Source organism: Phyllopteryx taeniolatus, chromosome 18, assembly GCF_024500385.1.
Source record: "Phyllopteryx taeniolatus isolate TA_2022b chromosome 18, UOR_Ptae_1.2, whole genome shotgun sequence".
NCBI classification, from domain to species: Eukaryota; Metazoa; Chordata; class Actinopteri; order Syngnathiformes; family Syngnathidae; genus Phyllopteryx; species Phyllopteryx taeniolatus.
This window is the reverse complement of record NC_084519.1, coordinates 12652863-12680785: the sequence shown is the minus strand read 5'-3', so window position 1 is coordinate 12680785 and position 27923 is coordinate 12652863. Positions and strand designations below refer to the sequence as shown.

Sequence of the window (27923 nt, the reverse complement as noted above, 5' to 3'; positions counted from 1 at the left end):
AGTGTGTGGACAGACTCAGAGAGGGGAGGGAGAGGGAGACTCCCAGTGGTCGGTGGTAGGAGGGTCATTGATTCCCTGCCCCTCCGCGCCTGGCTGGTGCGCCTCTGCTGCAGCTGTGCACCACACGCACCATGACTCTGTGCGCAAGTAGCACGCTCTTGGCGTTCTTCGTCGCTTTTTGCACACCTGGACGCGGATGGACAGGTAACAGAATTTCCCTTTCTTGTGATAATCAGCTGCACAAGCTCCACAAAGCCAAATGTTCGCTTAGAATTGATGCCGCTTTTCCTGAATGGCATTGAATGCATGGAGGAAAAAAAAAGTGTGCGGGAAAAGGTGTGGTTACAGGATCGTAGTTGCACCCTGATGCTGAGTAGATTACTCCTAAATGTGGTTTTGGAATCGTATTGGAAGAAAATATAATATAAAGTCTAGCAGAATTTCGGCTGTTTAAGTTTGATATTGGTATTTGGCTACAATATAATTTTCATTTTGACACATGTAGTTTCTTTATGTGTGAGTAGTATGTATTAGATATTTGTAATGTAATACTCTGTCAAGGTTCTGATTTTTAAAAACAAGAAAATTGATTTAGTGAATGAATTCTGGGGTGTAGAGTGAAATTGCACTGGTTCTGTTATGTTATCGTTGTTTTTAAAATGTTCATATAGCTTTGTCGGTGAGTTTGGAGATGACTTTAATAGACATTTAATGTGTGTGATAGCAATGGAAAGTGGTGAAAATTTTCAGTAAAATGAATTTTTTTAAATAAAAACATATTTGATTGGCCAATTTGGGGTTGTTTTTGTAACAAACATCATTGTGAGCGTTATTTTCTTCAGCAGCTAGGGATGCAAAACACTTTTTTTTTTAATATATATATATATATAATACTTTTCTTGTGTGTCACTATGAATTCATTAGCGGTTTTGTTTGTTAAACTTTCTTGATTAATATGTACCACATCACCAAAGATTATGCTGCAAGATTATTTTTTTCCAAATAGCATTTATTTCCCCCATGAACAAACCAGAAATGTTGCCAATTTATAGCTTATTCCCCTAAATTCCCATGGAAAGTTTCCAACTTGCACTTTTCCTGGAATTTGACCATACTGGATGGTTTGGTTTCGACTTTCTGATGTAATTAATTTCAAAAATATCCTTGAAATTATCATTGCAATAACAATCATGAGAAATATGTTAAAAGCAGCAGAACTTGGATGCATGACGAAGGGAACATTTTTCCAAGTTGACATTCCTCTTCACTCCTTTGCGGCTTTGTGTTGGTCTTCATTTCCCTTGTTTTTCCCTTGGATTTTTTTTTTTTTTTTGGACCATTCAGCTACTTACTTACTGTTCACTCACTTGGGGGAGCTCCTTAATGTAATCACAGGTCAGTGCTGCTGGCCTATAAGTGCTGTGCACAGTTATAAGACTCCCTCTTGGGCATTTTTACAGTAGTTGTTAAGGGAGATGAGCATGTTGCTCCTTTGCTTTCTCTATTCACATGTCATCGGCTTGTCAGTGTCATATTTATCAAGTGGTTTAATGAAAGTGGGCCGGTGGGTGTATCCGGACACCTTGGCAACGAGAGAACAGAGGCGTAGTGTATTTGGATAATGTCACCGCACCGCCTCCTGGAAAGTGGGAGAGTAAGTGAGACGGAGAAGAGGAGGGGGGGGGGGAGGCGATCATGTCCTTGCAAGCCAGTGGAATTTAATTTCCCTGCCCCACTTAACATGCTGGAATTCTGCAGGAGCTTTCTCAGGAGAGGAATCTTTGCGGATTTTACTGTTTTGACAGAGAAAATGCCACTGTCATCAGGAAGAGACAACGTGGAGAAAATGGCTTTCCACACAACCGGTGGTGCGTTTAATCATCTCCAACCGCATGCAAGTCGACTGGCTGCCCAATCTGCCAGCAGTGACATGTCTTGTGGCATGACGTCACGTCAAGGCAACGGTCCAACAGTTTCAACAAGTACCATCTGCGCCACAAACATGCACACCTGTCACTACAACGATGATGTCATCAATATGCAGTACAGACGAAGCGCTCAGGTGGAACACTATTCATTTTGGGGCCATTTTACACTGGAAAAAAAACTTCATAAGAAATCGTGAAAACTGAATGAATATGAGTCAACATAACAATCCTACAGGGGATATTTTAAGTGTATATTTTCATAAGTGTAGCTACTACAATTGTAAGAAGTTAACCACTGCTGCAACTAATATTAATATATTAGAACACTGTTAACTTGAACGAAAAATTAGAATGGTGTAAAATGACGTCGTCGATCATTTTTTAACAGTCTAAAATGTCACTCAAGTGTAAAAAGTTGATCTCTGTAAACACTTATGATCAATAAATATGCAAATTTCAATAACAGGTGACAAAGCTTAAAACAGCAGGCCAATTAATTGGGTGTTATCATTGTTTTACGGCATAGTATTATTCTCATAATTAAGCTATAAAATTATGTATTATGTGTTATTGCACTTTATTCTTGGAATTCCAAAACTTTGTAATCAGAATATCAAGACTGCCTTCTCATAATTCTGTAACTTCTTAATCAGAATATTTTGACTTTTCCCCCCGTAAAATAACAGCTTTATCGTAACGTAACTTCATCTTCATTGTTTCAATGATGACTTCATTCTTGGTTAAGAATATACATTATTATATTGACTGCATTATCGTGATAAATTAGACAATTGTTTTCATGCAAGCATAACGCTCGCTGCGTACGTTTGCTAATTTGGCAGACCAACTTGTGGCAAGATGGGCGTTCTGGCGCAGCACAGGGAGTGTCCTGCATGCGCCTTATGAAGTGACTATTTGGCTGCAGAAAGTCGATCAAAATTGATGCTTGCCCAAGCCGCGTCTAAATCCTGGAGACACCCAGTCTAATGCAAATTTGGTGAAATGTATTTACGATTTTATTCACTTAACATCTTGACTTGATCCTGGTAGAATTAACTTTAGTAACATTTTGAATTTCTTCTCGCCGTTACGACATTGATCTTCTAAAATAGCTTTTCTGACATAATAATTTGACTTTGTATAATTCTATGACTTCATGCGTGAAAGTACGAATTCATGTAATATTGATGTAATATTTTAACTTTAGCGTCGTACTTAAGACTTTAGTGTCATTATTCAGTGACTTTTACTCTCATAGCATTGTAATATTTTCCCCTAAAAGTCTTTGATAATAATGGCCCTCTGATGTTTGAAGTCCTCCCCAATGCTACAACACCCTAGGCTGTGGCTTTCCTTTACTCAAATAGTAACATCGAACAATCGATAATAAAACGACATTTGTTATGACTTTGTGTTGATTGATGTGCCGGTGGTAATGTCGACAGCCGGAGGGCAACCATCCATCTTCGTCGTCAAGCACTTGCAAAGGTGAGCGCGTCCGTTGAGGGTCAGGTGTGAGGAAAGACCGACAGATGCTAGGAGGAATTCTGGAGGCTCCGGCGTGTTATGACACCAACAGAGGAAGCACAATGGAAGGAAACATTTCGACGGTGGATTATGTATTGTATCTCGGGGGAGGATTATGTATTGTTGCCAAATGTCCATAAAATAGCAGATATACAACACGTTAACAGGTTTACAAACTCTAACTTTTGGTTGGCGGCACGGTGGCCGACTGGTTAGAGCGTCAGCCTCACAGTTCTGAGGACCCGGGTTCAATCCCCGGCCCCGCCTGTGTGGAGTTTGCATGTTCTCCCCGTGCCTGCGTGGGTTTTCTCCGGGCGCTCCGGTTTCCTCCCACATCCCAAAAACATGCATGAATTGGAGACTCTAAATTGCCCGTAGGCATGACTGTGAGTGCGAATGGTTGTTTGTTCCTATGTGCCCTGCGATTGGCTGGCAACCAGTTCAGGGTGTACCCCGCCTCCTGCCCGATGACAGCTGGGATAGGCTCCAGCACGCCCGCGACCCTGGTGAGGAGAAGCGGCTCAGAAAATGGATGGATGGATGGATAACTTTTGGTTGTTCACGCACATAGTCATCACTATGTGGGCCTAGCTAGTAAAGGGAATTTAGGGTCAGTTATTAGGGTTAAGGGGACAGTCGTTGGCATTTTTGTGGCAGGGTGAGAGGTGCTCTTGTAAAAGCCTCACAGGAGTGGAGTGTTTTCCAAATCTTTTACAAGCCTGCTCTGACCTCAGGGATCCGAAACGTATCCCCCGCGATAAGCGAGGGTTCACTGTAAACTAAAAATGTATCCATACCTGATTTGTATTCCAGCGGAGAAGCCCCTACGGACACATAATGGCAAACCGACTTCCATAGCTAGGAGCCTGAGGGAGAGCTGGGAGCCTTCTATCCATCTCGATGGAAGACCGGTGGAGCGCTTTGTGGCCGGATCCAACAAGCCATTGAGGACTCATCGCTACACCAGGGTGGGCAAGGAGAGCCGTTCTCCCTTAGTGGAGCATGTAGGTAAGACAGAGTAAACGGCATCAACAATACATGGATCCAGTTGGGGATTTTGCATAGAGATTTGCCGTACAACAATCCAAGTACTTTTTATGCTCTTCAAGAAGAGGACATTAGTTTTAGGTATTCAATCATTCCCAACCTTGGAAAAAAACAAACAACCAAGACAGGGCCTATTGTGACTTTACGACGTGGGATTGCTGAGTTGACACTGTGGCCTGCTTTTGTCATTATTCTATTGCATTTTTGAGCCGTAATTCAACCATGATGAAAGCCAGACCATATCCCACTAGTTGAGATCACTTGCATTAGGGCCACTCTGGAAGAAAAAAAAAGTAATATATATTTTTTTTTAAAACAACAACAACAACTAAAGTATGACTACAAGAAAGTAATATTGGATGAAACATGTTATGTTACAAGATTAGATTTCCAAATAGAGTTGTACTATCACAATAAAAATAACAGTCCTACTGTTATGACTGTAAAATAATAATGTCTCATAATTATAGGAACAATGTTGTAATGTTACTACAAAAAAATATTGACAATGAAGAAGTAATGTTAAAACAAGAAAATCGTTCCATTATAAGTTATTAGAATGAAGTTGAAATATTACAAGAATCAAATCACAGAACATTATGACAATAATATGGGAATATAATGAGTAAAATGGTAATATTACTGGTATTAAGACGTTTTCAAAGAGTGAATGTCAAGTTTGATGGATTGATTGAACATTCCACACACTTATGTTTGTTCTTGTAACAGTCTGACTTTCTCTCCTCTCATCTTCTATTCATGTAAAATGACATTTGTTTTCCACAAAAATATTGCAACTTTACTCTTGTACTTTTATGACTTTGTTTTCTTATTCAGTAAAATATTTTCAGATTGACCCTATTTATAGTGTTCGCTTGCACTTTAAAACCATGCAGAGCTGTGTTCATAATGGATCAAAAAAAGCAGTTTTCTTTGAGTTTACATATCCACTGTGCATTGTAAGTAGCCTTGCCATCTGTAAACTTCTGTAGCCAAATGTCTGGAGTTGTGCCTTTCATAAAAAAAAAAATTCCTTGCAGATCGTGTGTTATTTCCTCAGCAGGTGTCGTAAATAACACGCACCGCTAGCCTTTGCATCATAAATGTGTCTGGCCAGCTACTGTTGGGAGCATCAAAGGCAGATTTGCTTTGACCTATTAAAGAGCAACACCGGCATTTAGAGAGGTGGAGTCGAATATAATTTAGGAAAATAAAACAATTTTTAAAGGGAAAGTTGTCGTTAATTCCTAGAACAAACTGCTTGTTCAGGGAAAGGTAGCTAGCTGAGTGAGTGGCAATCAATTTAAACACCACCGCATCAAAATCTAACGAGATCCAATATGTGAGGTGCATCACAAATTCTGTCTTTACCAATTTAATAATGCTCAGTTTTGATTGAATTGCTGTCAATCAATCACTCATTCAATTTTTAAGTCAGCACTTCTAAGTACTGTATGCACTTGGTAGCTATTTCTGAGTGGATTATCTTATTGTATTACATTCACGTATAGACAGTAAACCTCTGCTATTTACTGTCAATATGCAAAAAACTATGATCCCAACACACTTTCATATCGTTTCAAACTCATCTTACAACATTACCCAGAAATGCACATGGACAGGTACATCCAGCGAACTCTCCGTAACTTCCACTCACAACCCAGGCTAAATTTACTGTAGCTCCTCCCATCCCCTCCATACAAAGATGTCAGTCTCTCAGTCGAGATGCATCGCTTCAGCATACTTCCTTGACACCAATTACTACTTTTGGTGGCACCTTGAGGCATCTTAAACCACAAACAAGTGAGGGAGCACAAAATGATGGGTTCTTCAAAAAAAAATACATCAATAGGTTGATTTGTGAATAGTGAACCGTGAATAGGTGGTTTACTGTACATAATTTTATTTTTTTATTTTTAGATCCCGAATGGGTAAAACTTGATGGCTTTGCAGTGCTGAGCAGCGCACCTGTCAGCAACACATCAACAGGTAACACCTGCCCACCAGCCGTAATATGTAAAATTGTCTCGTTTTACAATATATATATATTTTTTATTTTAATATTTTGGGCCTGAAAGGATCTAGTGACATCATCATTGCTTCTAATTTGATGGGAGTGGCTAAATGAAAAAAATATATATATTACAAACAAGTGCAGTTGTCTGCCATTGTAAACAACTACAATAATAAACGTATAGTTAAATTGGTACCTTTCTGACAGTTACAATAAAAACTGAGGATTGTTATCAGTGTAAAGGCCACATTTTTGAAAGAGCTCTTACATTGGATCCCATTAGCTCAGTGATTCAAAACCACTGCTGAATGATCATCAGGCTACATGGGAAATTAACTAATTTCACTTAATTGGTCTAAGAAAAATATGTAACCTAAGTAATGTGTCTTTGTCAGTGACATTTAGTGACAGGCAGAACAATGCAATGCTCTTACGCTAGACAGCAGAAGATACAAAGAACCTCTGTACTCACCTGCTGCCATTCAGAACAAGTCATGGCTTCCTGTGAGTATATCAACGTTGTGTTCAACTAAGCAGGCCCAGATTTCACATTGACTAAGTTCATTTATGAGTAAAATGAGATGAGAAAGTTGTGACAAAAACACAATTACCTGTATGTCAGTACATATACTTTTTGTGACCTTTTTGTGTGCTGTGAGATTTTTCTTATGTAATGTTGTATTAAAGGTTGGGAAACACTGCATTAGATTCTGTACCTTGTGTACCTTATATTGTTGCCAGTCAGTGTACTGTATGTGCCAATATGACAATAACACAGTACCAGAAAAAAAGTATCATTATGGTAAGATACTGAACCACCACGTGATCTTCTTCACCTGTTTTCAATCAAGGGTGCAGCACAGAAAATCATTACACACCCCTCACCAGACAACTCCTGTCTGAAAGGGTGGAGCGTCAAATTACTTTCCCACTGTGTCCTAAGTCAGGTCACCACCTTCCTTCATGTCTTTTGTTATCCACTATCTCCTCTTTTACACCCCCACACCTTCTCAACATCCACTCGCTCCTCCACTTGACCCAACCTTCACCCGTCTTGCCTGCCTTCAGCTTCAGACAGCTCATTCATCTGACTGTGTGTCCTCCACCACTGTTACCATTTCCCTTTCATGCCCCCACAAAAAAAAAAAAAAAAAAAAAAACTGTCTTCTTTGATCCAGTATCCATGTGTAGACTTTGGTCCACTTGTCCAACTCCACTCTACCGCTTCCTGGAAACAGACAGAGCAATGTGGAATCACTGGTTTAGTGGTGTGCAACCTGTGCCAAACTATGCACTCGGACTGTTTCTTAGCGAGGTTTGGATCGGGGGTGGTTTGTAGAAATTTACCAAAAGCAGAGTTTGTCTGATCAAGACCAAATGGGGTTATTTATATTTCAATTTAAGAAGGAATTTGTGGAGCGACTGAGTTTTGGATGCTTCAATACAGTATATTATCTACCTCAGTTACAACCAGAGGAATATGCATATAATTTATGGGCTACAATAGCTCATGTCAGCTTTTAGTCGCGTTTGTTGACAAGTTAGCCAACGAGAATAGGCAAAGTTAATCAGTTGGTTGAGACATAATTCCTGAGTGACACAAAGTTGAGGGAAAATATATCCTGCTACATTTATGTCTCTCAAACCCTGCTGTAAAGAAAGAGGTTTGTGACGAGCACAGACAATTTCAGGAAAAGTGGGAGAAAGATACTTTATTTAATTTTTAGCAAAAGGGCACTCAGACGTGTTTTACTGTATATGCACAGAGAAAGTTGTAGTGCACGAAGAATACAACATCAGATATCATTACTCAACTAGACATGCTGAGACGTATGCAAAATACCGGGGAGCTAAGAGAGAGGACTGGATTGCCGATCACAGGTTGGTAGACTTTAAGACCCAGAACCAATTTTCACATTTTTGCTGACTCCTTCTCCTTCAAAGTCTAACATTCATCCTCTTGTGCTGCAAATGGAGCTCATTGAACTGCAGTGCAACTATGAACTCGAGTCGAGTTCAGGCAGGTGGGTGGAAAAGCAGACAAGCACAGACAATTTTTGAGAGAATTGCCTCCCCACCTTCCCTGCGTTTACCAGGACGTTCAAGCGGACTATGTGCCTTTTCAGGAGCACATCTGTGTGTGAAAAACTCTTCTCCACTATGAACTTCAATAAGTCAAAGTACAGATTCAAACTCACTGATGACCATCTTCAAGACATCTTGAGGGTCTCAACTGCTTCAACCTGAAACCAAATGTGGCTCGGCTGTGTAAAAGGAAGCTCAGCCACATCTTGGGCAGGAAGGAGAAGCCTACAGTATGTTCTGAAGAACAGTTCATGTTCTGAACAACCTACTGATGTTCTTAAGAACCATTCATGTTGTAAACTGTTTTTAATTAAAATGTGAAGAGAAGATTGGATCAGTTGTACTTTTTATTTTAAACCCGGCCCCTACTCTACCTGCAGTGGCCCCCCGGTAAGTTGAGTTAGAGACCACTGGTCTACAACATACCGAACTCTACATGCGTTATAGACAATAAATGGATGGTTTGATGGAAATCCATCACCAATTAACTTGAATAGTCTTCTTCCTTCCTTTAAGCATTTCTAGGACCTCAGCATATGACTGCCCTGCTTCCAATCTGATTGTCAAGTACTGCAAACTGTACATCTTTGAATCAATACATTTAAAAAGCTATAATCCTTAAATGTTTTTGGTGAACATATTTTTCAAGTTTAACAAAGGTAAAAAGCGCTCTAGAAATATCTATTTTTCCTGTCACAGGTCCAATCAGGTCAACATATCCTGCGGCCAGAAATCAGACTGCTCTGAAACGTGCGGCCAGGGTGAACAGAACAGCTCACCGTCCGAGTGTCTCTAGCCCCAGGACATACAGAAGGAGGGCCCCTCAATCCTCCACTGGTCCCCGGCCACCTGAGAGAGGCTTCTTCACAAGAACAACTTCACTGGAGAGGAGAGACCAACACCACGCCAAGCCTCAATCTGACCAGAGGAACCGTAACTCGCACAAATTAAGTAAGATAACCCAACTATAACTTAACAGACTTGAAAACAGAGCATTAGATTAAGGTTTACTGAGCTACATGTAGAATACAGAGAGAGGACTATAATGAGTGCATTTTATTTGATCAATCTTTAGTGTCATTAGTGTAAACCCTGGTCGTGCCTGGTATCCCTCTCTATTCATAGCATCTGAGTCCGTTCATGTGGTGTCACTGCAGGCACAGAAACCCCAGGGCCAGAGTGCTCCTGCTAACCGTGCGGCAACCAAAATGACCACCCCAGGTACGTTGCGGTTGTTGTGATAACGCTCGCAAAATTGGTAATTATTGTCATTGCAAGGGATTTGAATAGATTTTTGAAATGCTCTTCAGAACCACCTGAATATGAGGCTAAGGACATCAGTGTCAGGGTCATGTCTCCTAAGTCAGTACTCATCACCTGGGTCGACCCCGCTGTGGAAATGGGGAAGATCGAGTCTAGTGAATTCAGGTAGAGAAAAAGCAAATACCAAAAATCTATAATTGAATTATACCTATTAGGACTAAAGCTCCCTCATGGTCTCATCGTAGATCCTACAAAGTAAGGTACAGGGAGAAGGGTGAGTCGGCACGCTGGGAGTACAAAGAGAGCTCCCAGAGGAGAATGATGGTAGACACCCTGTCTGCTGATAGCATGTATGAGTTCGCCGTCAGAATCACTCAAGGAGAAAATGATGGCAAGTGGAGCGTATCTGTCTTTCAGAGGACCCCTGAATCAGGTAGGAGCATTCATGCTGAAGACTGCTGTTTAATGCTCACTTCTTGCACAAGGAAAAATTATTCAGTGAAAGGATTGAAATGCAGCCTTTTTATAAGGGAACCAACCAAATCCTGCATAACTATAATTTTATCTGTAATGTCTTCAATTGTTTTTCATTTCATTATGATTGGGTTTTAGTGTGTGCTGCACCACATAATGCACAAGCTTGTAGCAGTGATTCACTGCAATGTGAGCATTTACTTCCTGGCTCCCAGCTGAGTTCTCTGTCGACTTCCATGCATGATCTAAAAGGAATTCATATAATCTATGGCAGCAACAGTTTTCTTATTTTGAAGCTTCTACTCCACTTTCTGGTTTTAAGTGCTTGAAACAACAATTTTTCTGTCTCTTTTGTTGCCCATCATTTACTGATTTGTTCTTTCCTCACTTGCAAGCACCATCTGGGCCACCGGAGAACTTTGAAGTCAAACCTCTACGGGGGAAAGGGACTGCTGTGACAGCCACTTGGGATCCTCCTGAAGAAACCAATGGGAGGATACGGGGTATAATATTATGAACAGAATTTGTTATTAATCCCACATCAGTTTTGCATACTGTATACTTTAAATTCCCATGAGCGCATGTATTAGGATAACACTAATGCACTTCCCAGTAATTGAACCGAGGTCACAAGAGTATGACTGTGATATCACAACTCTTGTCGTGCCGGAGGTCTTTGACTGAACAGTTCCAGTACCTGTCTTCTATACAGTTGTTTATCCTCTACCTCCATACAGAGTACATCCTGTCTTATGCTCCTGCACTGAAGCCATTTGGAATGAAAAGTGTGACATACCGAGGCAGTACAACCTCAGCTACGATAGACGGTCTAACACCTGGAGATCGGTACATCTTCAAGATCAAAGCCACCAACAGGAGGGGACAGGGACCGCTAAGCAAGGCGTTCAGTGTTGTCATGCCAGGATGTAAGAATGACTTAGTGTGTACAGCATGTGTGTGAAAACTGTATACACCCTAAATTTAAGACAATTTGCTTTTTCCGTTGCCAGTTAGCAGTGCTGTTTCATCATTCTCAAGAAATAAGGACAGCCAGAGGACAAGCTACAAGCCTTCCAAAGATGATACTACCCATAACAAATCAGAGCTCAAGTCAACGGAGGCACCAGAAGAACTAAGCAGACCCACTCAGCCTCGCAACTCTGCACCTGTCAGTAGAAGAGTTCGCCCACTTTCTCAGACACGCTCCTATCACAGCATCTTCTCCTCGGTAAGAGGCTCAGTCAGGAATGTTGCAAACAGAGGCAGAACCTCAGCTAGAGAAGATGAAAATAATGATGATGATGATGATGAGAGAATTCCAACAACCGCCTCTCCAGAAGAAGATGCAACAACCATGGAGTCTGAACTTGAGACAAAAAAACCTTATAATGATGTTTCCCCTGAATCTGAGGATAATATTTATAGTGAAGGGGATGAGCCTCCAACTCCTGAGACCCCCAGCCTCAAAGTTTTTACACTCTCCCCAACTAAACCCACGTCTGTTTTCACACAGCAAAGAAAGCCCATAAAGCTTAGGGTCCATCAAAAAGGAGGTGCCCAGACATCCTCCTCATCAGCCACCTCTTCATCATTGTCAGTGTTTCCTCCAAAATCATCCTCTTCACCTTCTACCACAGCGTTGCGTATTACAGAGTTAGAGGACAAAAGAAAGGATACAGCCTCTACATACCTACAGCGCAAAGACAAGTCCCATAAAACCAGTATAGTATATAAAAAACCTAACAACCCACAGCCTCAGAGAGAGAGCACAGCTGCGGGCAAGGGATCTGCATCATCTGGGCGGACCAGTGGATCTGGCTTTGGTGCAAGATACGGTTATGGCCGAAGGAACCTAGGAATGCCTTTTAGGGGAAATTCAACCAGAACGCTGAATGGTTACAGACAGGGCATAACTTCACAGGCACGTTTGCCAAGCAGAACTCAGAGTCACACCACATCGCAGTCCAATTTACCAGACCAGCAAACAGCAAATGCCTTCAATGAAGCTACAGTTGATTCCACTTTGGTAGGAAAGATCAATGACAAAACAATATCTGAACCATCTACTTCTGAAAAATCACAAATCATGTCATCCTCCACATCAACTAGTGCTGTAGCTTCAGATACAAACACCAGAAACAAGTATCCTTCCATGTCAGAACGCAGCTCGCGACAACCACTGTCAACTTCAAACAGATCACTAAGCTCTTCACCGAACACAGAAAAGTCAAATACATCTCCGGAACATGCCACAGCAAATGTAGGAGTACATCACCAAAGCAATTTAAAAAACACAGAAACAACCACAATTGAAGAACCTACTTCAAGCTACAAAGAAGATCCCTCAGAAGAAGAGAAAAAGGAAAAGGAGGAGAGTGTTTCTGACAAAACAATGTATTCTCGCTCCCAAATTAGTCCTTCCCATGTGGAAAGATTTAAGTTCCCAAGCAGGTCTGGGTCAGGAACACGGCTGTCATTCCCCAGACATGGTGGCAGGACTCCTTGGAGCAGAGTCTCATCCTCGATAGGGGCAGGCAAACCCATTTTGCGAGGAATAGCCACGAGCAATTCAGTAGCCATAGGTTCTGCAGGAGGGTCCTCAATACAGGAAACTAGTGAAGGTCAAACTGCTACTTCCTCTCGTGACTCACTAAAAAATTATGAGATGGGGGTGAGTTCTTTTAAACCATTAGTGACTGATAGAAATGCAGACAATAGTGACTTAAGACATCCAACTCCACCGTCTCCTTCATCCTCTTCAAACTATGACTCTCGTGATTCTATTAATGCGAAATTAAGTAAGCCCATCCCCATAGAGACATCTAATGACAATGAAAATAAGAATGATGATAAGGTCTACCTAGATATGACTAACAGAGAAAACAGTGGGATCAATAAACATGTTGCAATACCCACAGTGGACCAAAACAATCTTGCCGTAACACCAACTGAACCTTACAGGAACACAGAAGACAATGAGAGTGTAGCTACAAGAGACATCCCATCGAGGACTAGCTCCAAGTCTGGGGTCCCTCCATCTTACCGCCGTCCTACTATTGGCATGAATGGGAGGATACGCTCTCCTCATCCTGCAACCAGACAGTTTGGTGGATATAGGCTTCCCACCAGAGCACAATCATCACACAACTCTAGAATGGGTTCTTCAACAACATCTGATTCTTCTTCAACATCTGCCCACTCCTCTTCATCAAATGTACTCAGACCGGCGTTAACATCAGATCGCAATGCTAGCAGAATCTCTACTCCAACAAGAACAGGGGGACTCACAGAGGGTAGAACACATTCTATATCTTTGTCACCATCTTCATCTAGAGACAACTTTAGAGCCCAGGGGGGCAGAAGTCGCTATCCTGTCCTCAGAGGGAAAACGCCCAATGGAGGAGCTCTTATACCTGCCAATGGAAATGGTAAAGTCAAATGGTAAAATGCATGAATCAGTAGGATACGTCACAGAGTAAGCTCTCGAGTAAGACAATGACTGTGTAAATCTTGTACTTCTTTAGGTCAACATGGACAACCAAATCTGACAGCAAAGGATAAAGAGTCCTCGGCGACTCATGAACTAAATAAAGCCGTTGGTCAAAGGCTTATTACTGGACCTGACGGAAACAAATGGGTAAAATTCAATGACATGAGATGATACTAATGATTATGATGATGAAAGAGTAACGTAATCAAGTGTTGGCAGAGTCACCTGTAGGACTGTTGTTAGGACACCACCATTTACATTTTGGTTGATTTAGTTGGTAGATTTGGAGTTGGGGATTCTTATGAACCAGGATGGACAAGTCCTCCAGGATTCCCAGGGCCAACCAAAAAGAGTTGTGCTTGGCGAGGATGGACGCACCATTTTCGGTAGTACATTCTTAGTTGCAGAATTTGCTTTAGCGGTGGTTTTAGAGCACAATCTTCAGTTTCAGTTAATGATAACTGCCTTACTTCATACTTAATCACCAGACCATTTGGGAAGCCCCCTGCTGAACCAGGAAGGCATGGCTTTGTTTGGTCACAGCCGACATAGTCGACCAGTAGTCAACCCGAAAGAGAAGATCCTTATGGTCGGAGGAAAACCGCTGCTTGGCTTGGACTTGCCTCACCTCAGGACCACCACTACAACCACCACTAGAGCTCCCACCACTACCCCAGAACCCACCACCACAGAATGGACTACAGAAGAGTCTACCACTGAACAACCATATCCTACATGTCCACCAGGAACCTTCTCTAAAATAGATGAATATGGGGATCCAATGCTTGACACAGATGGAATAATAGACTGTTACTCAGAAGGTGAGTTTTTGAATCACTAAGTACTGTAGACACCTACTTATTAGATCTAAAGTGTAGATTTGGCACCGTATTGATCGCATTGTTGCATGATTGCTTGTTTGCTTACAGTCCATGTCTCTCTGTTCTCATCTGATCTTGATATTAGTTCTCGTGTAGCTGATTAATTTGGTCTTGGGTTAGGTTTTTGGATATGCATGAATGAACTGAGCCAAACACAAGTTGTTTTGGCTGATGTGAGCCTTTGGCTGTCACATTTTTGCTGCAGATGTTTGGCCATCTGAAGAACTATGTTGCACCATGGACAGCATTTGCTATTTCCCCTCCCATACTGTTTGGTTTTGCTTTTAACATTATGAGCTGGAGTGCCACTGTACAATTTGAAGACTGTGGCACTTATGTTGACAATGACATAAGGCCAAAATATACTGGTACTGCATGACAAGAAGCAATGAAAGAGGAAAGAGCTAATTGAAACCTGTCGAGACAACCCCACATTTTTCAACCTTAAATACATTTTTTGACTAGCCCCCATTCACATACACGCACACACGCACGTGAGCACAAACACACTGAAAATGTTGGCAGGAAAAAGCATTACACATGAATAACGATTGCTTTTGTTTAAGAAAATGCAGTCTTTTTGAAATGATCTCATACAGGTGCCTGCTAATGACGCCATTGTGTTTTACATACTTAATTGTGGACATTACAAAGGATTAATGATCCAGTGTGTTACTGAGTTTGGTATAAATCTTTTCTGCCTTAGCGAATGTTCATTCACAATTTTGTTGCTAGATGAGTTTTTGCTCCAGACTACCTTGCCACCACCGACCACAACGACACCGCCGACAACTACAACCACAACCACCACAACCACCACCACCACCACCACCACCACTACCACCACCATAGAGGTGCCAACTCCAGACACCAGACCATCTGGCCGAGGTCCTTTATCAGAGTTTGACGACAGTGGGAAGAGGCGATTCACAGGTAATTCACGGTGAAAACATTTGGTGCATGCAATAGTGTCTGGTATCCAGTTGTTAAATGCCCAATTGTTGACGGTAGCGCTTCTAATTCAACTATTTTGGATTATCATCCCTGCTAAGAGATAGCATTTCTAGAATGTGTTCAACTTAATTTTCAATTGTGTAGGGTCAAAACAATAAGCATGAGTAGACTTAACCAAACATTGCCATTCTTCCATTTGAAAAACGTTACCTAGTAGATGGTAACGTTAGCTTACCTTGTTGCTGTACCTTAGCTCTGGACACAGCAGTATTATACTCCAGTCTCTCGTTTGCTGCAGCACTGTCTTTGCTGCCATGATAAAATTTGTCCATCTTACCACATTCCTTATTCAAACACTGAAGTTCTTAATGATTGATCTGTGAATAGTGTTTACAACATAGTTAACCCCCATTATTAGTCGGGAATAGGGACCGAGCCCTGCCCCGAATACCCAAAAAAATGACAAAAATATCAATTGCCTATATTAAAAATTTAAACCGTAAATGTACCACAAACTACAATCCCAAAACTGCTCAATATAATTTAAAACTAATCTTAGAAGATTACCCTTAAAACAATAAATGGCTTACAGATGATTGGATTTAAAAAAAAAAAATGCACTGGCAATGTGCATTATGGAAAGAGCACAAAAACAAAAAATATCAGCGACTAGCTGAGGATCGGTTCTGCAGAAAATAAATGTAAATAGAAATGTAAATTTGCGAATGGCGAACTACGTATGCTATACATACAATACACCTAATAGCGTGACTGTACGCACAATACCGTGTCGAAGTGGTAAAAGCAAAAAAATTAAAAATAATAATAAAAAACAAACATGTTAGCAGTCATGATTCCTTTAAAATGTCTAAATCTAATCGGATCATCACAAGTAAAAGCTGCTTAGGGCCTTTTTTAAACCCCTGCGTCCTTTTTTTTTTTTTTTTACTGTTCTTACATCCTTACTACTCACTCTCATTCCTTTTCGCCTCAACTATTTGCAGAAGCGCAAAAAAAATATATTATCTTGGCAGACATGAAAACAACACCTACTGGACTCCAGCTAGCTGGAAACCACATTATGTCGAAGGTCTGTGACCATGTTTCTTTGTATAGTTATAGTTATAGTCACTATGAAGCCATAAAACCCCTCATAAATAATTTCGCATTGAGAAGCAACATTGTTTATCCATTTAACTTGTCTCGAATGCAAACATAGAATATGTCGTAGAATACAGTTTACAAAGGAAATCTAAACAGTTTCTACTATCCGACCAAAACTCAAACAAACGGATCATGCAAACACAATAAAATCCAGCCAGACGAGTGCTGATCCAAATAACATAAGCCGCATTTATGCCTCTTGGAGCAATCAAAACATGAAAACTACAGTATGCTGGCACAAGCATTGTAATCTATCAAACTGAGCTCTTACCCAAAACAAGGCAATAGACTTTAGTCACCACTACACTGATCTGAACTAATTCTTCTGTTATTTCCTGTTGTGTTCTCACCTTATTCCTGCTGTTTTGTGATGATGTATGATGATGTAACAAATATACAATAGGCCAGGTGTCACCAACATTTTTGAGTGCCGAGGGCTACCAGTTTGATATACACGTTTGAAATAACACATTTGTTTAAATGACCGTTTTATGATGTTTTTATTACCAATTAATGATATTCATCTATGTGAGGATGCTGATCACATTCATTATTTCTCACAATAATTAATAATCATTTAACAAGGTAGGAAACAGATCAATATCAATGCAACACATTATTTATTATACAGTAAATCTGTCGTGTTTACATTTTCAAATGATCACTTCTAAAACATTCCTAGGAAATCACAATGTCCCATCACTGGTGAGCTGTTTCGAGAACGGGCAAGCGGATGCCATGTTGGTAACCCCTGCAATAGACCAACCTACAAGTCAAATGGCTGGGTGGTTTAGCAACTCCAACAACCTCAAATTATTGAAATGTTGACCAAAAATCCAAAACTCGGGTATCAGCTGACCTTCCTTGTTTCTCCATGTCCTACTATGTCTTTTTCAGTTTTTTTTAAAGTTATTTATATAACTTTTTCCACGCTTTCTTGACAATTAACAAATTGTTACCTCATACATTACTTGTACAGTATTTAGCAAGTAGTTTTGAACAAGTCGTTTCCAGTTTCTAGTTGGACGGCGTTTTACCTCATCGAGAGGCGAGCTGTCAGTCCAAATAAACATGAGTGCAGTTAAGTCTTGTTCCTAGGCTAGAATCTTGAAGGTGGAAGTATTAAGTTAAGGACACTTAATAAATATAATGGTTAAAAGCGATGCAGTGGGAGCTCAGATAATCTGACTTTTAAGTCCTTTGAGGGGTGAACCTCGAAAAACGACACTACCCAGGCGTAAGCCAAAACTAGCATAAGACGCTCTTTGAAAACCTTAAGAAACTTTCCTTTTGACTTGAAATTATCATGAATCATAACGAGGCAGCAGCCATGCAGTTGTTGTGGAACCTTTTGGCAAACGATATAAAGGTTGCTTTAGTTACCATTGGGGATGAAAATGTGAGATAAACAAGTGAATAAACTGTGTTTAATGCAACGAGTTGATTACAGAATGCTATTCTCTGTGAAAAGACAGCTTTTCTTTTATCAGAGACTCTCGAATGTTCTCGTTTGCTCCAAAATCAACATTTGTTCCTTTGGACACAATTTATCTTGGTCAGCAATTTGTCTCATGGCGCCATCTGAAAGTTATTATTCCCCCTTATTACGTGCAGTGATAAAAATGGGCACTGAACCGAGGAAAACTGTACAAATAATAAAACAAGTCAGATTTGTTCTCTTGGGCTGACTTTATCTCTAGATATCTCTCTTTCTTTACATCTGTGCATCTTTCAAGTGAATCTACGACCAGATGGATATGGATCAAAAAGTCTTTAGTGATCATTCTTATCTGTTACATCCTGTAAATCTCCTTAACAATAGCTTCCACGTAGACAGACTTCATTGTATTGGATGAGCCCGATTTCAGCCTGACTAGACAGCTTTTGTGAATTCTGCTGCTACAGTTTCCCAGTAATATTTCATCCGTGTTGGAGTCTCACAAACCAGACATGTTTGCATGTTTGGATTACAAGTCCAGAGTCTCAAAAGGGAGGGTCTTTAACGATTTAACAAAGAGCATGTTAGACAAACCAGACGAACTCTACTCTGGCAAGAATTTAGTGGGATTTCATGCGAAAAACAATTGTGATTAATAGTATTGTAATTAGTAAATTTGTGGGTGGTTAATAGAATATGCTGTTTTTTGTGTTTATGTTGTTGTTGTTTTTTAAATTTATGATCATGAGTTGAGCACCTAGCACAAACAAATTCAAAGAAGAAAAAATGAGTAGTAGTAGTTATGAGTAGTCATAATTTAAGATAACAGGCACCTTGACAAGATCGACTGCTGCACGCCTCCTTCCGCTAATGTTTAAGATTTCCTGTCCGTCGTGACTGTAGAAAGTTGTGTGCGGATGCAAAAGATCAGGCTAACGCGCTATGCAACAAACAAACAAGCAAACAAACAAATGTTATGTGGCTTTAAACAAAATTTTTTGGGACTTGTACAGTGGTCCTAAAGGGTCAAAAGACTCAAAACTGGACTGGTGGAAGAGACCCAAGGAAGGCTTCAGGTCAACTTGCACCAGGCTAGTTTACGATGATCTGTTCAAACATAAAATACAATACTTGAATTGATGTACAGTTTCCTACAAAATTCTCCTTACAACACAGTGGCCCACATTTAAATATAAATCTATTCTCAATAATAACAGATGACCTATTTTGACGTTTGGCTATGCAATACGAGAGTTCTGTGATCCTCCATACACATACATTGGGAGCTGACAGTCTGTGGAATGTCGATACTGACACGTGGAAGACTCTCGGTCTGCACCGAGGCACAATCATCTGCAGAGGTGGGAGCCAGTCCAGGCTGCTGTGGTTCCCTCCAAATCCCAGCTACACTCGGAATTCACAGCTGTAGGTCCAGCTGGCTTTCCCAGAAACTCAGAAAACAAAGAGGCAAAGGAGGAGACAAGGGAAGTGGTTGTTCAGGATCACATAAGTCAAAAATCATGAAATCAAGAATTTCATTTTAAAAGGAATGAATAGGAGCTGTTTCCAAGGTCAGCTAGACGTTTTCCTGCAAAGTCATATGAAATGGAAAAGTCATTAGATTTGTCGCAAATTATAAACATCAATGGAGTCAATTTCCCATGATAATTTGTTCAAGTTTTTCTATAAATGACATCAACCAATTCATTCCTGTTAAAATGTGTTGAATTTCGTTTTTTCTGCCAACAGCTCCGTATGTAAACTACATCCAAAAGGACCCAGGAGCTCCGTGCTCCCTGACAGAGGCTCTGGAGTATCTCCAAGTTGACGTCCTCGAAGATCTGATCAAGAACGACAGTCGCGTCGCCAATCAGAAGCAGCCTCCGAAAAATAAACCCCATAATCTCACCGTGGTCGCCATGGAGGGATGCCACTCGTTTATCATCTTGGACTGGGGCCGTCCATTGAAGGATGATATGGTTTCAGGTAAGAAATGCTGGTTTATACATGGAGTATAATATTTCTGCAGCCTTTGGCATTTCATACATGTCAATCATTCCAGGAATCACTATTGATTGGCCGGTATGATCGTATAAATATAATAAACTCGATAGCATTAGTTACTTACCAAAGTCCACACACAGAAAATTGTCTCTTGTGAAGTTGTGATCTTTATTCACACGTCGTTGAGTGTTTAGTTTTAAACATCATCACAGTTTTTTGTTAGCCCCCGAGGAACAATTTCTCATTCAGTTTCTCAGGGGAAACAAAAAGCCTGTGACGCACAAAGGCTAAAAATAACCATTTAAGATTAGGACCTTCTGTGTGAAAAGTGATGGCCTATCAGAGGCAGCATTTAAAGAGATGCAGAGTGTTTTATTTGGCAGACACACATGAGCTCCTACTTGTAGTGTGGGATGGGCTGTCTTCTGATGTGTAAAACAAATAGTGTCTCCAGTGCCACATTTTGGTTGGTGGAGGGTTGTACATTGTAATTTATTTTCCTCCGTCAAGTGTTTCCTTCCTGCTGGTGTGCACGATTTTCTTTACTTTAAACCTATATTTGGTTGGCCAACAAATGAATGTCGTTATCGCATACCCAGAAATTAAAAGTTGAGCTGCTGAGCTTGATTTGTATAGGATGAAATAATACATTTTCAACCACGCATTATGAGTTAGAGGTACTCTAACCCCCAATCTGGTGCAGCATTTAGGATATTTCTCTAAAGCTTTTGGGGGTGGGTGGTGGGAGGAATCAATTTATTTTGGAATGTTTCATTCATAGTTGAAGTAGACAGAGGAGTAGAAGTAGACAGAGGAGGGTATAAAAAAAGCAAGAGTGGAATATTTCCCTTTCCTCCTGTCAACAGACAGCTCTGTTGATGTGGCTCCAGTAAAAAAAAGAACATTCTTAAAATCTGTTTGATGTGCTGCCATATGCCGTTTTCATTTAGCTTTAGAGGGAATTTCTCCAGGGGGCATGACCCCCAGGTCACATACCGGATTCAAGTGTTGAGTGCATGACTGCATGAGTGACACGAATATGATAACAGACACTAGCTGGAGAAGGAACAACCAAAACAAAGTTTTTGCAATGGCCGATCAACCAAGACCGATTATGGTTTACGTTATCTACTCTGTTCAAAACTTTGCGGATAATGAATTTTTGTGTGTGTGTGTGATTTGGTATGTTACAGGGTACATGGTGCACAGTGCTTCATATGACGACGTACTCAACAATAGATGGTCCTCTAAGATATCCAGTGGGACTCATCTGGCTGTGGAGAATCTCAAACCCAACTCCAGGTAACTCATAATCACCTAGTAGTGCTTTTACTGTGTATACCATCAGATACCCAAAGGAAAGGAAATTAATGCTGCAGCGAAGAAAAGGCCAATACAGTATGGTCCATATTATCCCATTCACACACAAGTCCTTTTTTATGCGCCTGGTAGTGTTGTGCTCAAGACCACGCTATCTGAGACAAAGACTTGCCTGAGAGCAGAACTCATGGAGACCAAGACAAGACCAGGACTTTGGGGAGTCAAGATCGAGTGATGACCAAGACCGGAACAAATTTGAGTCCAAGACAAGACCGAGACAAGCCAAGACCGTGAAAGGACCAAGACCAAAAAAATCTATTTAAAAAAACATGACAAGTTTGAACAGTCAGAGCATTCAGTGAAAAAGATAAAGCAAATTTGAAATTTTAAATACCTTACGTAGCGGATGTGTTGTCGGTCTGGCGGGATGTACGGACCACTCCGCCTACACTTACACTTTGAAAGAAAGCTTATTTTGATATTCTGTATGAAATAGATCCAATAAAAGTAAGTTAATCAGAATGCTGTGCTTATGAATCAATGTATTTGTGTAGGTCTATCAGTAAAGAGGGGTTGTGCCTACCATGCTATAGATCAGCGGTCCCCATACACGTACTGTATTTTGCTGACTTTTCGGGTATGTTAAAGCCCATAAAAATTTGGCCTACAAATAATAACATAGTAAAACAAAACAGTTTCAGGAGGGCCTTCGCATTGTGTGCTATCATGCCCCAGTAAAAATGGATAACGTCTTGTTTTTAAGTAAGAGAACATCTTGTCTAGATTGTTTTATTCTTTGCATCTTTGCAAGATCTCATGACTTGTGTGCAATGTTATGAGGTTTTTCAGCCTCTGGTGCTGGTTCTTGGCTACGTCTGCGTTTGTTTCTGTTTGTGGGATTGTTCAAACACGAGCCCACCATCACACAACACACAAAATATGCATGTATCTGTTTGTGTATTCATATCATGGCACTGATGTGTTGCCTTTATGAGTGGATGGTCTTTTGGCCAATTGTTACATCAAACCAGCTCGATGGTGATCCAAGAACACTGAGTCAGATGTTTGGATGATCAGGAAGCTTGTCAATTTTGAGTAAATGGTGGCCTGTGGAGAAGCATGTTTTGAATATTCACTACAAACATTTCATCTGCTGATTAAATCCATTCCACAAGGTTAAAAGGGTAGAACTGATGTCTTTAATAAATAAATAAATGAATAAACAAACAAACAAACAAACAAACAAACAGTTCTCCTCTAGCCCTGTTGGTAGCAGTATTTGTATTAAATAAATGATGCACACAGTCACATACAGAAATTTTATTCACTGGAACGCCATCAGCTGGATGTAGTGGTTTAATACCCTACTTTCCCCAATTCATGTGGACAATAATGGGTTCTTGATGAGAACATGTGCCACCCTTCCACAAACTCCATGAAAGTTGGTTGTGTAGTTTATGCATAATTCTGCTAATAGAGAAAACATCAAAACAAAGATCAAATCAAATTTACTTAGATAGATAGCACTTTTGTATTAGTCATTCAGTATATAATAAATACTGTATATCCAAACATTATACAGCACAGGTGTCTCATTTACCGGATGTCTGGTGACAGCTGAGCACCTGCTGCAGAACACATACAACGAAGCTATGTTTCAGTGTCAAGTTTTCCAAGACTTTGTATAGCTCCTCACAAGCAACCAGTGTGTATCCAAGCTGGCACGTCTGTCTTGGTTACTGTTACTCATGGGACGATTGGTTTGGGACACTGTTGGCATTTCCCAATACTTGAGGCTCCTTCTAATTACCAGACACAAGCACACATACAGACACAGACACACACGTACACACTGTATCTCAATCAAAAAAACATTTGAATTTACAATCACTTCAATGACTACCCGATAAAGGTTTTGTTTTACATTATATTAATTAGCGGATGCTTCTGCCCAAAATTACATTTGATGTGTTGACAATAGTGACTAACCAGTCTACATTACAAGAACTGTAAGATTATAGCATAACTACAGAACTACCCTAAGGATTCATTCTAATTGCAAAGGCTCTAGGACGTAGCCCTGAGGGACACCGACAGTGAAAGTACTTGTAATTTACATTTTTGTTAAGAAACATTTCCAATCTAAAAGGTTGGAAACCACATATGCAAAATAGAGCATATTTTCTTTCCACTACTGCCTTTCAGTAGCATCTTTTATTTGCATAGTGACAAGTGTGTTAAGTGTCTTGACGAGGGCTGTTGCCACATAATTTTTTATTTAATGAGAGGAAACTAAAAGTGATCATCTGAGGCTCTTTTTTCCAAACGTTTCAGACACGTACTGCAGCTGTGTAATATTTTCTAGTATTTCCTTTGTTTTATATTCTCCTTCAGATTTCCCTGCTTTTTTCCACCCGCTCCAATTTGTTTTTTCATGACATCACCGCGCTCTGCATCTGCTTTTCTTTCCTCTGTTTCCCTCTCTGAACTCTCTCACTTTGGTGATACACTCTGTATATTTCAGTCACTGTTGTTATGTAGCTCTGGTGATTGGATCCAGGCCTGGTGGTGCAGGCTTTTGGCTACAAAACTGAAAGGACAGCAAACTTATCACACGTGACCTTGCATGAATGGACTCCTGCACAAACACATCCTCCTTAAAATTGTGATACTTCCATTAAGTCTTTAATCACCCAGGAGAAAGTGAGCTAACCCCACATCTTTGTTTTGAAAAGCTTGTGCCTTACAGTGAAGAACGTCTTGTTTTGAGGTATAGGTGCCTTCAGTATTCATCATTCCCATGCATTACATTTGCCACATGCTTGTCTCTTTCGTTCTTATCCACCCTTGCTATCGCCTAATCGCCACTTGTCCCTTCAGCACATTTCCTTCACCCTACCTTCAAAGTTAGGCAAATATCCGCTCGACTTTGGATCCCTACCAATAGGAAACAGCTTTAGTCCTGAATCAGGCTGACTGAAGTCATCTGCTAGAGTCATTAGCATTTGCCTCACATTTGCAGAGCCACAACAGAATGACGCTAAAGCCCTCATGAGTCCCACTTTGTTTTCTTTCAGGTACTACTTCAAAGTCCAGGCCAAAAATGTGTTTGGGTTGGGACCAGTCAGCGATACGCTCATCTATGTCACCGAATCAGGTGGGCAACACAGCAGCAGTGAAAACTGTTTCGACATGAAGTAGTTTAGTTCCTAAGCATGAAAATGTCATGATGGGGTTATTTATTTTGCCACAAATAAAAATCATCCGTCCTCAAGGAGGGGATCGCAGGCTACCAGATGTGTTTATCTATCAGGTGAACACATTAAACTCTAAGCTTGTCCTCCATGTTCTTTCTTTTAGATGATCCTCTTCTCATCGAAAGACCGCCTGGTAAGTCTATACAGTATTTTGAGTCTTGGTAGAAATGAGTTTTTGTAGCTTACACATAGTAATGTAGTTCCCTAAGGTTGGGGGTTTGATCCGGGCTCCGCCCTTCCTGTGAGGAGTTTGCATGTTATCCCCATGCCTCCATTGATTTTCTCCTGGCATTCTCGCTTCCTCGCACTTTCCAAAAAGATACTTTTTAGGTTAACTGAACACTCTAAATTGTGCTTAGGTATGAATGGTTGTTTGTTTATATGTGCCCTCCGATTTGCTGGCAATCTCTCTAAGATGTACCCCACCTCTCACCCAAAGTACAAGTAGAGCTATTTTAAATAGCAAATGTCGAAGGACTCAATCCTGTGGGACACCAGAATTGAGACTATTAACCCTACACCATATTTTGGTAAAAAAAAAAAAAAAAAGTACCGGCAGTTACTATCATATTTAATACCTCCTTAGCGTCCACTTTTCCAAGCATCCTTGCTTGTCGATTATGTAGATAGCTCAATCAGATTGCCAGATAAAGGTTTTTAGATTATACCAATTAGTTGATGCTTTTGCCCAGAATTACAATTGTTTGTTGACAGTAGTGACTCAACAATAAAATTTGATTAAAGGTATAAGTACAAGAATAATTAATTGTACCAACAACTGTAGAACTCAGCCCTGAGGGACACCAGCAGTGAAAATACTTGTACGTTACATTTTGACTAAAACACATTTCCTATATTATTTAATCTCTTACATCTTCCGTTCTTATAAACGTGTGTCCCAGGCGGGGAGCCGATTTGGATCCCCTTCACCTTCCGATACAACTCGGCTCACAGCTCCTGTAAAGGTGGTCAGTACGTCAAGCGGACGTGGTACAGGAAGTTTGTGGGCGTGGTTTTGTGCAACTCTCTGCGATACAAGATCTTCATGGGAGACGGTCTTAGAGGTAAGTCTGATCCCACGTACTGGACAGGTCTGCACTGAAAAGCAAAATACCATACGGTACTCTGTAATCGATTCAATTCCAATCAATTCAAAGTTCATGGGCCACATGTTGGATACGTCACTCCTGCTAACAAGTCACTTTGCTGCCTATTATGAATTACAGATGTCAGTGGTCAACGTAGCCCCAAGTATCGTGAAAATTGTCTCTGAAAACAATAAAACAATAGACCCAAAAGTAATGTCATTTCACCTAATCCAATTTGTTTACAGGAAGTCTTGTTTCTAATCTGTAGCGCAGGGAAATGAGGAACAATCTCAGGTAGGGAACAAAGGACACAAAAAGTCTTTAATAGTGAACAGACTTTTGACATGCAAATTAATGCAACAAGGAAGACAAGCAAAAACAGGAAACAGTCCAACAAACAGTATACTGTCCTTGAAATCAACCCAGGGAAAAGAACAAGAAAATAACCTGTGGATTCACTAGGAATAAATACAATGAACCTGACCACAATGCTGTTGATCCCCTGCAGAGCCCTTCTATAGTATAGGAGACACAGTGGGACAAGGAGAGGATCATTGTCAGTTTGTGGACTCCCACAGGGACGGCAGGACTGGCCCCACGTATCTCTCTATTACACTGCCTTCAGCTCAAGGTAAACATGAGGTCATAGTTGGAACCCTTTTGGACTATTTTTCAATGGTTGTTCCTTCTTTCACATTTCAAAGCCAACACTCGCAGGCTTTGCTTACGTTTTGATTTGACTCGTTGTGAGTGGTTGTACGTAATTATGTAACTTGTATCTGCCCTTTAGCCCTCTATGATGAATGATGTTTAATATCGAATTACGAAGGATATTAGCAGGAAAACACCCATAGACATCGTTATGTGACATTTGATTCCATCTGCATTGGGGTAGAAAAATCATAATTTTCAGATTTAAACACTGCATTGGATCCAATGTGAACTGACAGGAATATATGCATACGTTTTCATCTGAAACATACTGCTTCTATTTTTGAGTTTTTCTCTTATTACTGCTAATTTGTTAACTAGCACTTTCTTGAAGTTTCCTGAAAAATAGCTTTTGTTATGAAAGATGCCATGGAAATGTAGTTTATTATTGTAATGATAATGAACAGAAATAAACATGACTTTTTCAAAATTTCCCGGTAAAACTCCACTGAGAAAGTTACTTGTTTGCAACCCAATTCCACTGAAAATTCAAAAAGTCAACTTTTTTATTCAGCAATATAATGTGCAAGGTTTACAGAACTGTACCCAAAATGTACAGCTCCTTTAAAATCCCATTTAACATTCTAAAAAATGTCATAAAAAATATGTAGCTTTGGAAGAAGTTACCTGGTTGAGGATATGTTACTATTTTCACATTTTATTTCCAGGATATTATCGTGCCTACAGACAGGAGCCCGTCACATTTGGAGTGATTGGCAGACGAACATCCCATCCTTTTGTGGGCTGGTATGAATGTGGGGTGCCCATCCCTGGCAAGTGGTAACACATGGGAGGAGGAGGGGGGTAGGCGGCACTGTTACCGAGGGCAACCGACCAGTAGGCCCGCCAACTGAAACAAAACAAGAGACTTTTGCTTGTCGCATCTGAAAGACACCACTTTAATCACATGAAGTGAACATAATGCTTTTATGCAAGCCAGTGTATCGATGCCGTGTACTTTTTTTTTATATATATACATAAAGCAGTCTGTATATGAGGGAAGAAAAGGCATGTGTCTTTTTGCTTTGTAAAATTCTTGTCAGCCAAGCACCCAAGCAACAGGTCCAGATGCAATGTTATTTATCTCATCAAAAGCACATTCATAATAATAGGCAGTGAACTTGTGGATAAGTCTGTTGATTTTCCGTTTGAAAATTTGAATATCATTTATTAGCTTGTGACAGCTACTTTTTCTGTTTATTGTTCATCCCATCACAATTCAGTAAAATGTATGTTTTTAAATGTATGCAGATGAAGAATAAAGACCGCATAACTGCT

At 40.4% G+C, this 27923-nt stretch overlaps 1 protein-coding gene across 3 annotated transcripts; it reads left to right on the top strand.

Moving 5' to 3' along the window:
- Positions 1 to 27923, top strand: fndc1 (fibronectin type III domain containing 1). 3 transcript variants are annotated; one of them, XM_061754402.1, is made up of 21 exons: positions 1 to 204; positions 4269 to 4463; positions 6423 to 6491; positions 9301 to 9552; positions 9727 to 9822; positions 9912 to 10029; positions 10110 to 10297; positions 10734 to 10841; positions 11076 to 11264; positions 11349 to 13766; positions 13863 to 13975; positions 14103 to 14214; positions 14317 to 14649; positions 15445 to 15642; positions 20015 to 20251; positions 21463 to 21571; positions 24667 to 24746; positions 24950 to 24979; positions 25749 to 25910; positions 26443 to 26565; positions 27314 to 27923. In XM_061754402.1, the coding sequence occupies exons 1-21, from the start codon at positions 132 to 134 to the stop codon at positions 27427 to 27429; spliced, it is 5319 nt and encodes a 1772-aa protein (XP_061610386.1). In that variant the 5' UTR covers positions 1 to 131; the 3' UTR covers positions 27430 to 27923. The 3 variants fall into 3 exon arrangements, with proteins under 3 accessions (XP_061610386.1, XP_061610387.1, XP_061610388.1); XM_061754403.1 differs by lacking the exon at positions 6423 to 6491; XM_061754404.1 differs by lacking the exons at positions 1 to 204; positions 4269 to 4463; positions 6423 to 6491 and having other exon boundaries at positions 9423 to 9552; positions 9759 to 9822.

What these genes read in the sequence shown, in the direction of transcription:
- fndc1 (XM_061754402.1), top strand. Translation starts at nt 132, where the DNA reads ATGACTCTGTGCGCAAGTAGCACGCTCTTGGCGTTCTTCGTCGCTTTT. An exon ending in TATACCTGCCAATGGAAATG is followed by an intron (nt 13,767 to 13,862) that starts GTAAAGTCAAAT and finishes GTACTTCTTTAG; the next exon opens with GTCAACATGGACAACCAAAT. An exon ending in TCTCATCGAAAGACCGCCTG is followed by an intron (nt 24,980 to 25,748) that starts GTAAGTCTATAC and finishes CGTGTGTCCCAG; the next exon opens with GCGGGGAGCCGATTTGGATC.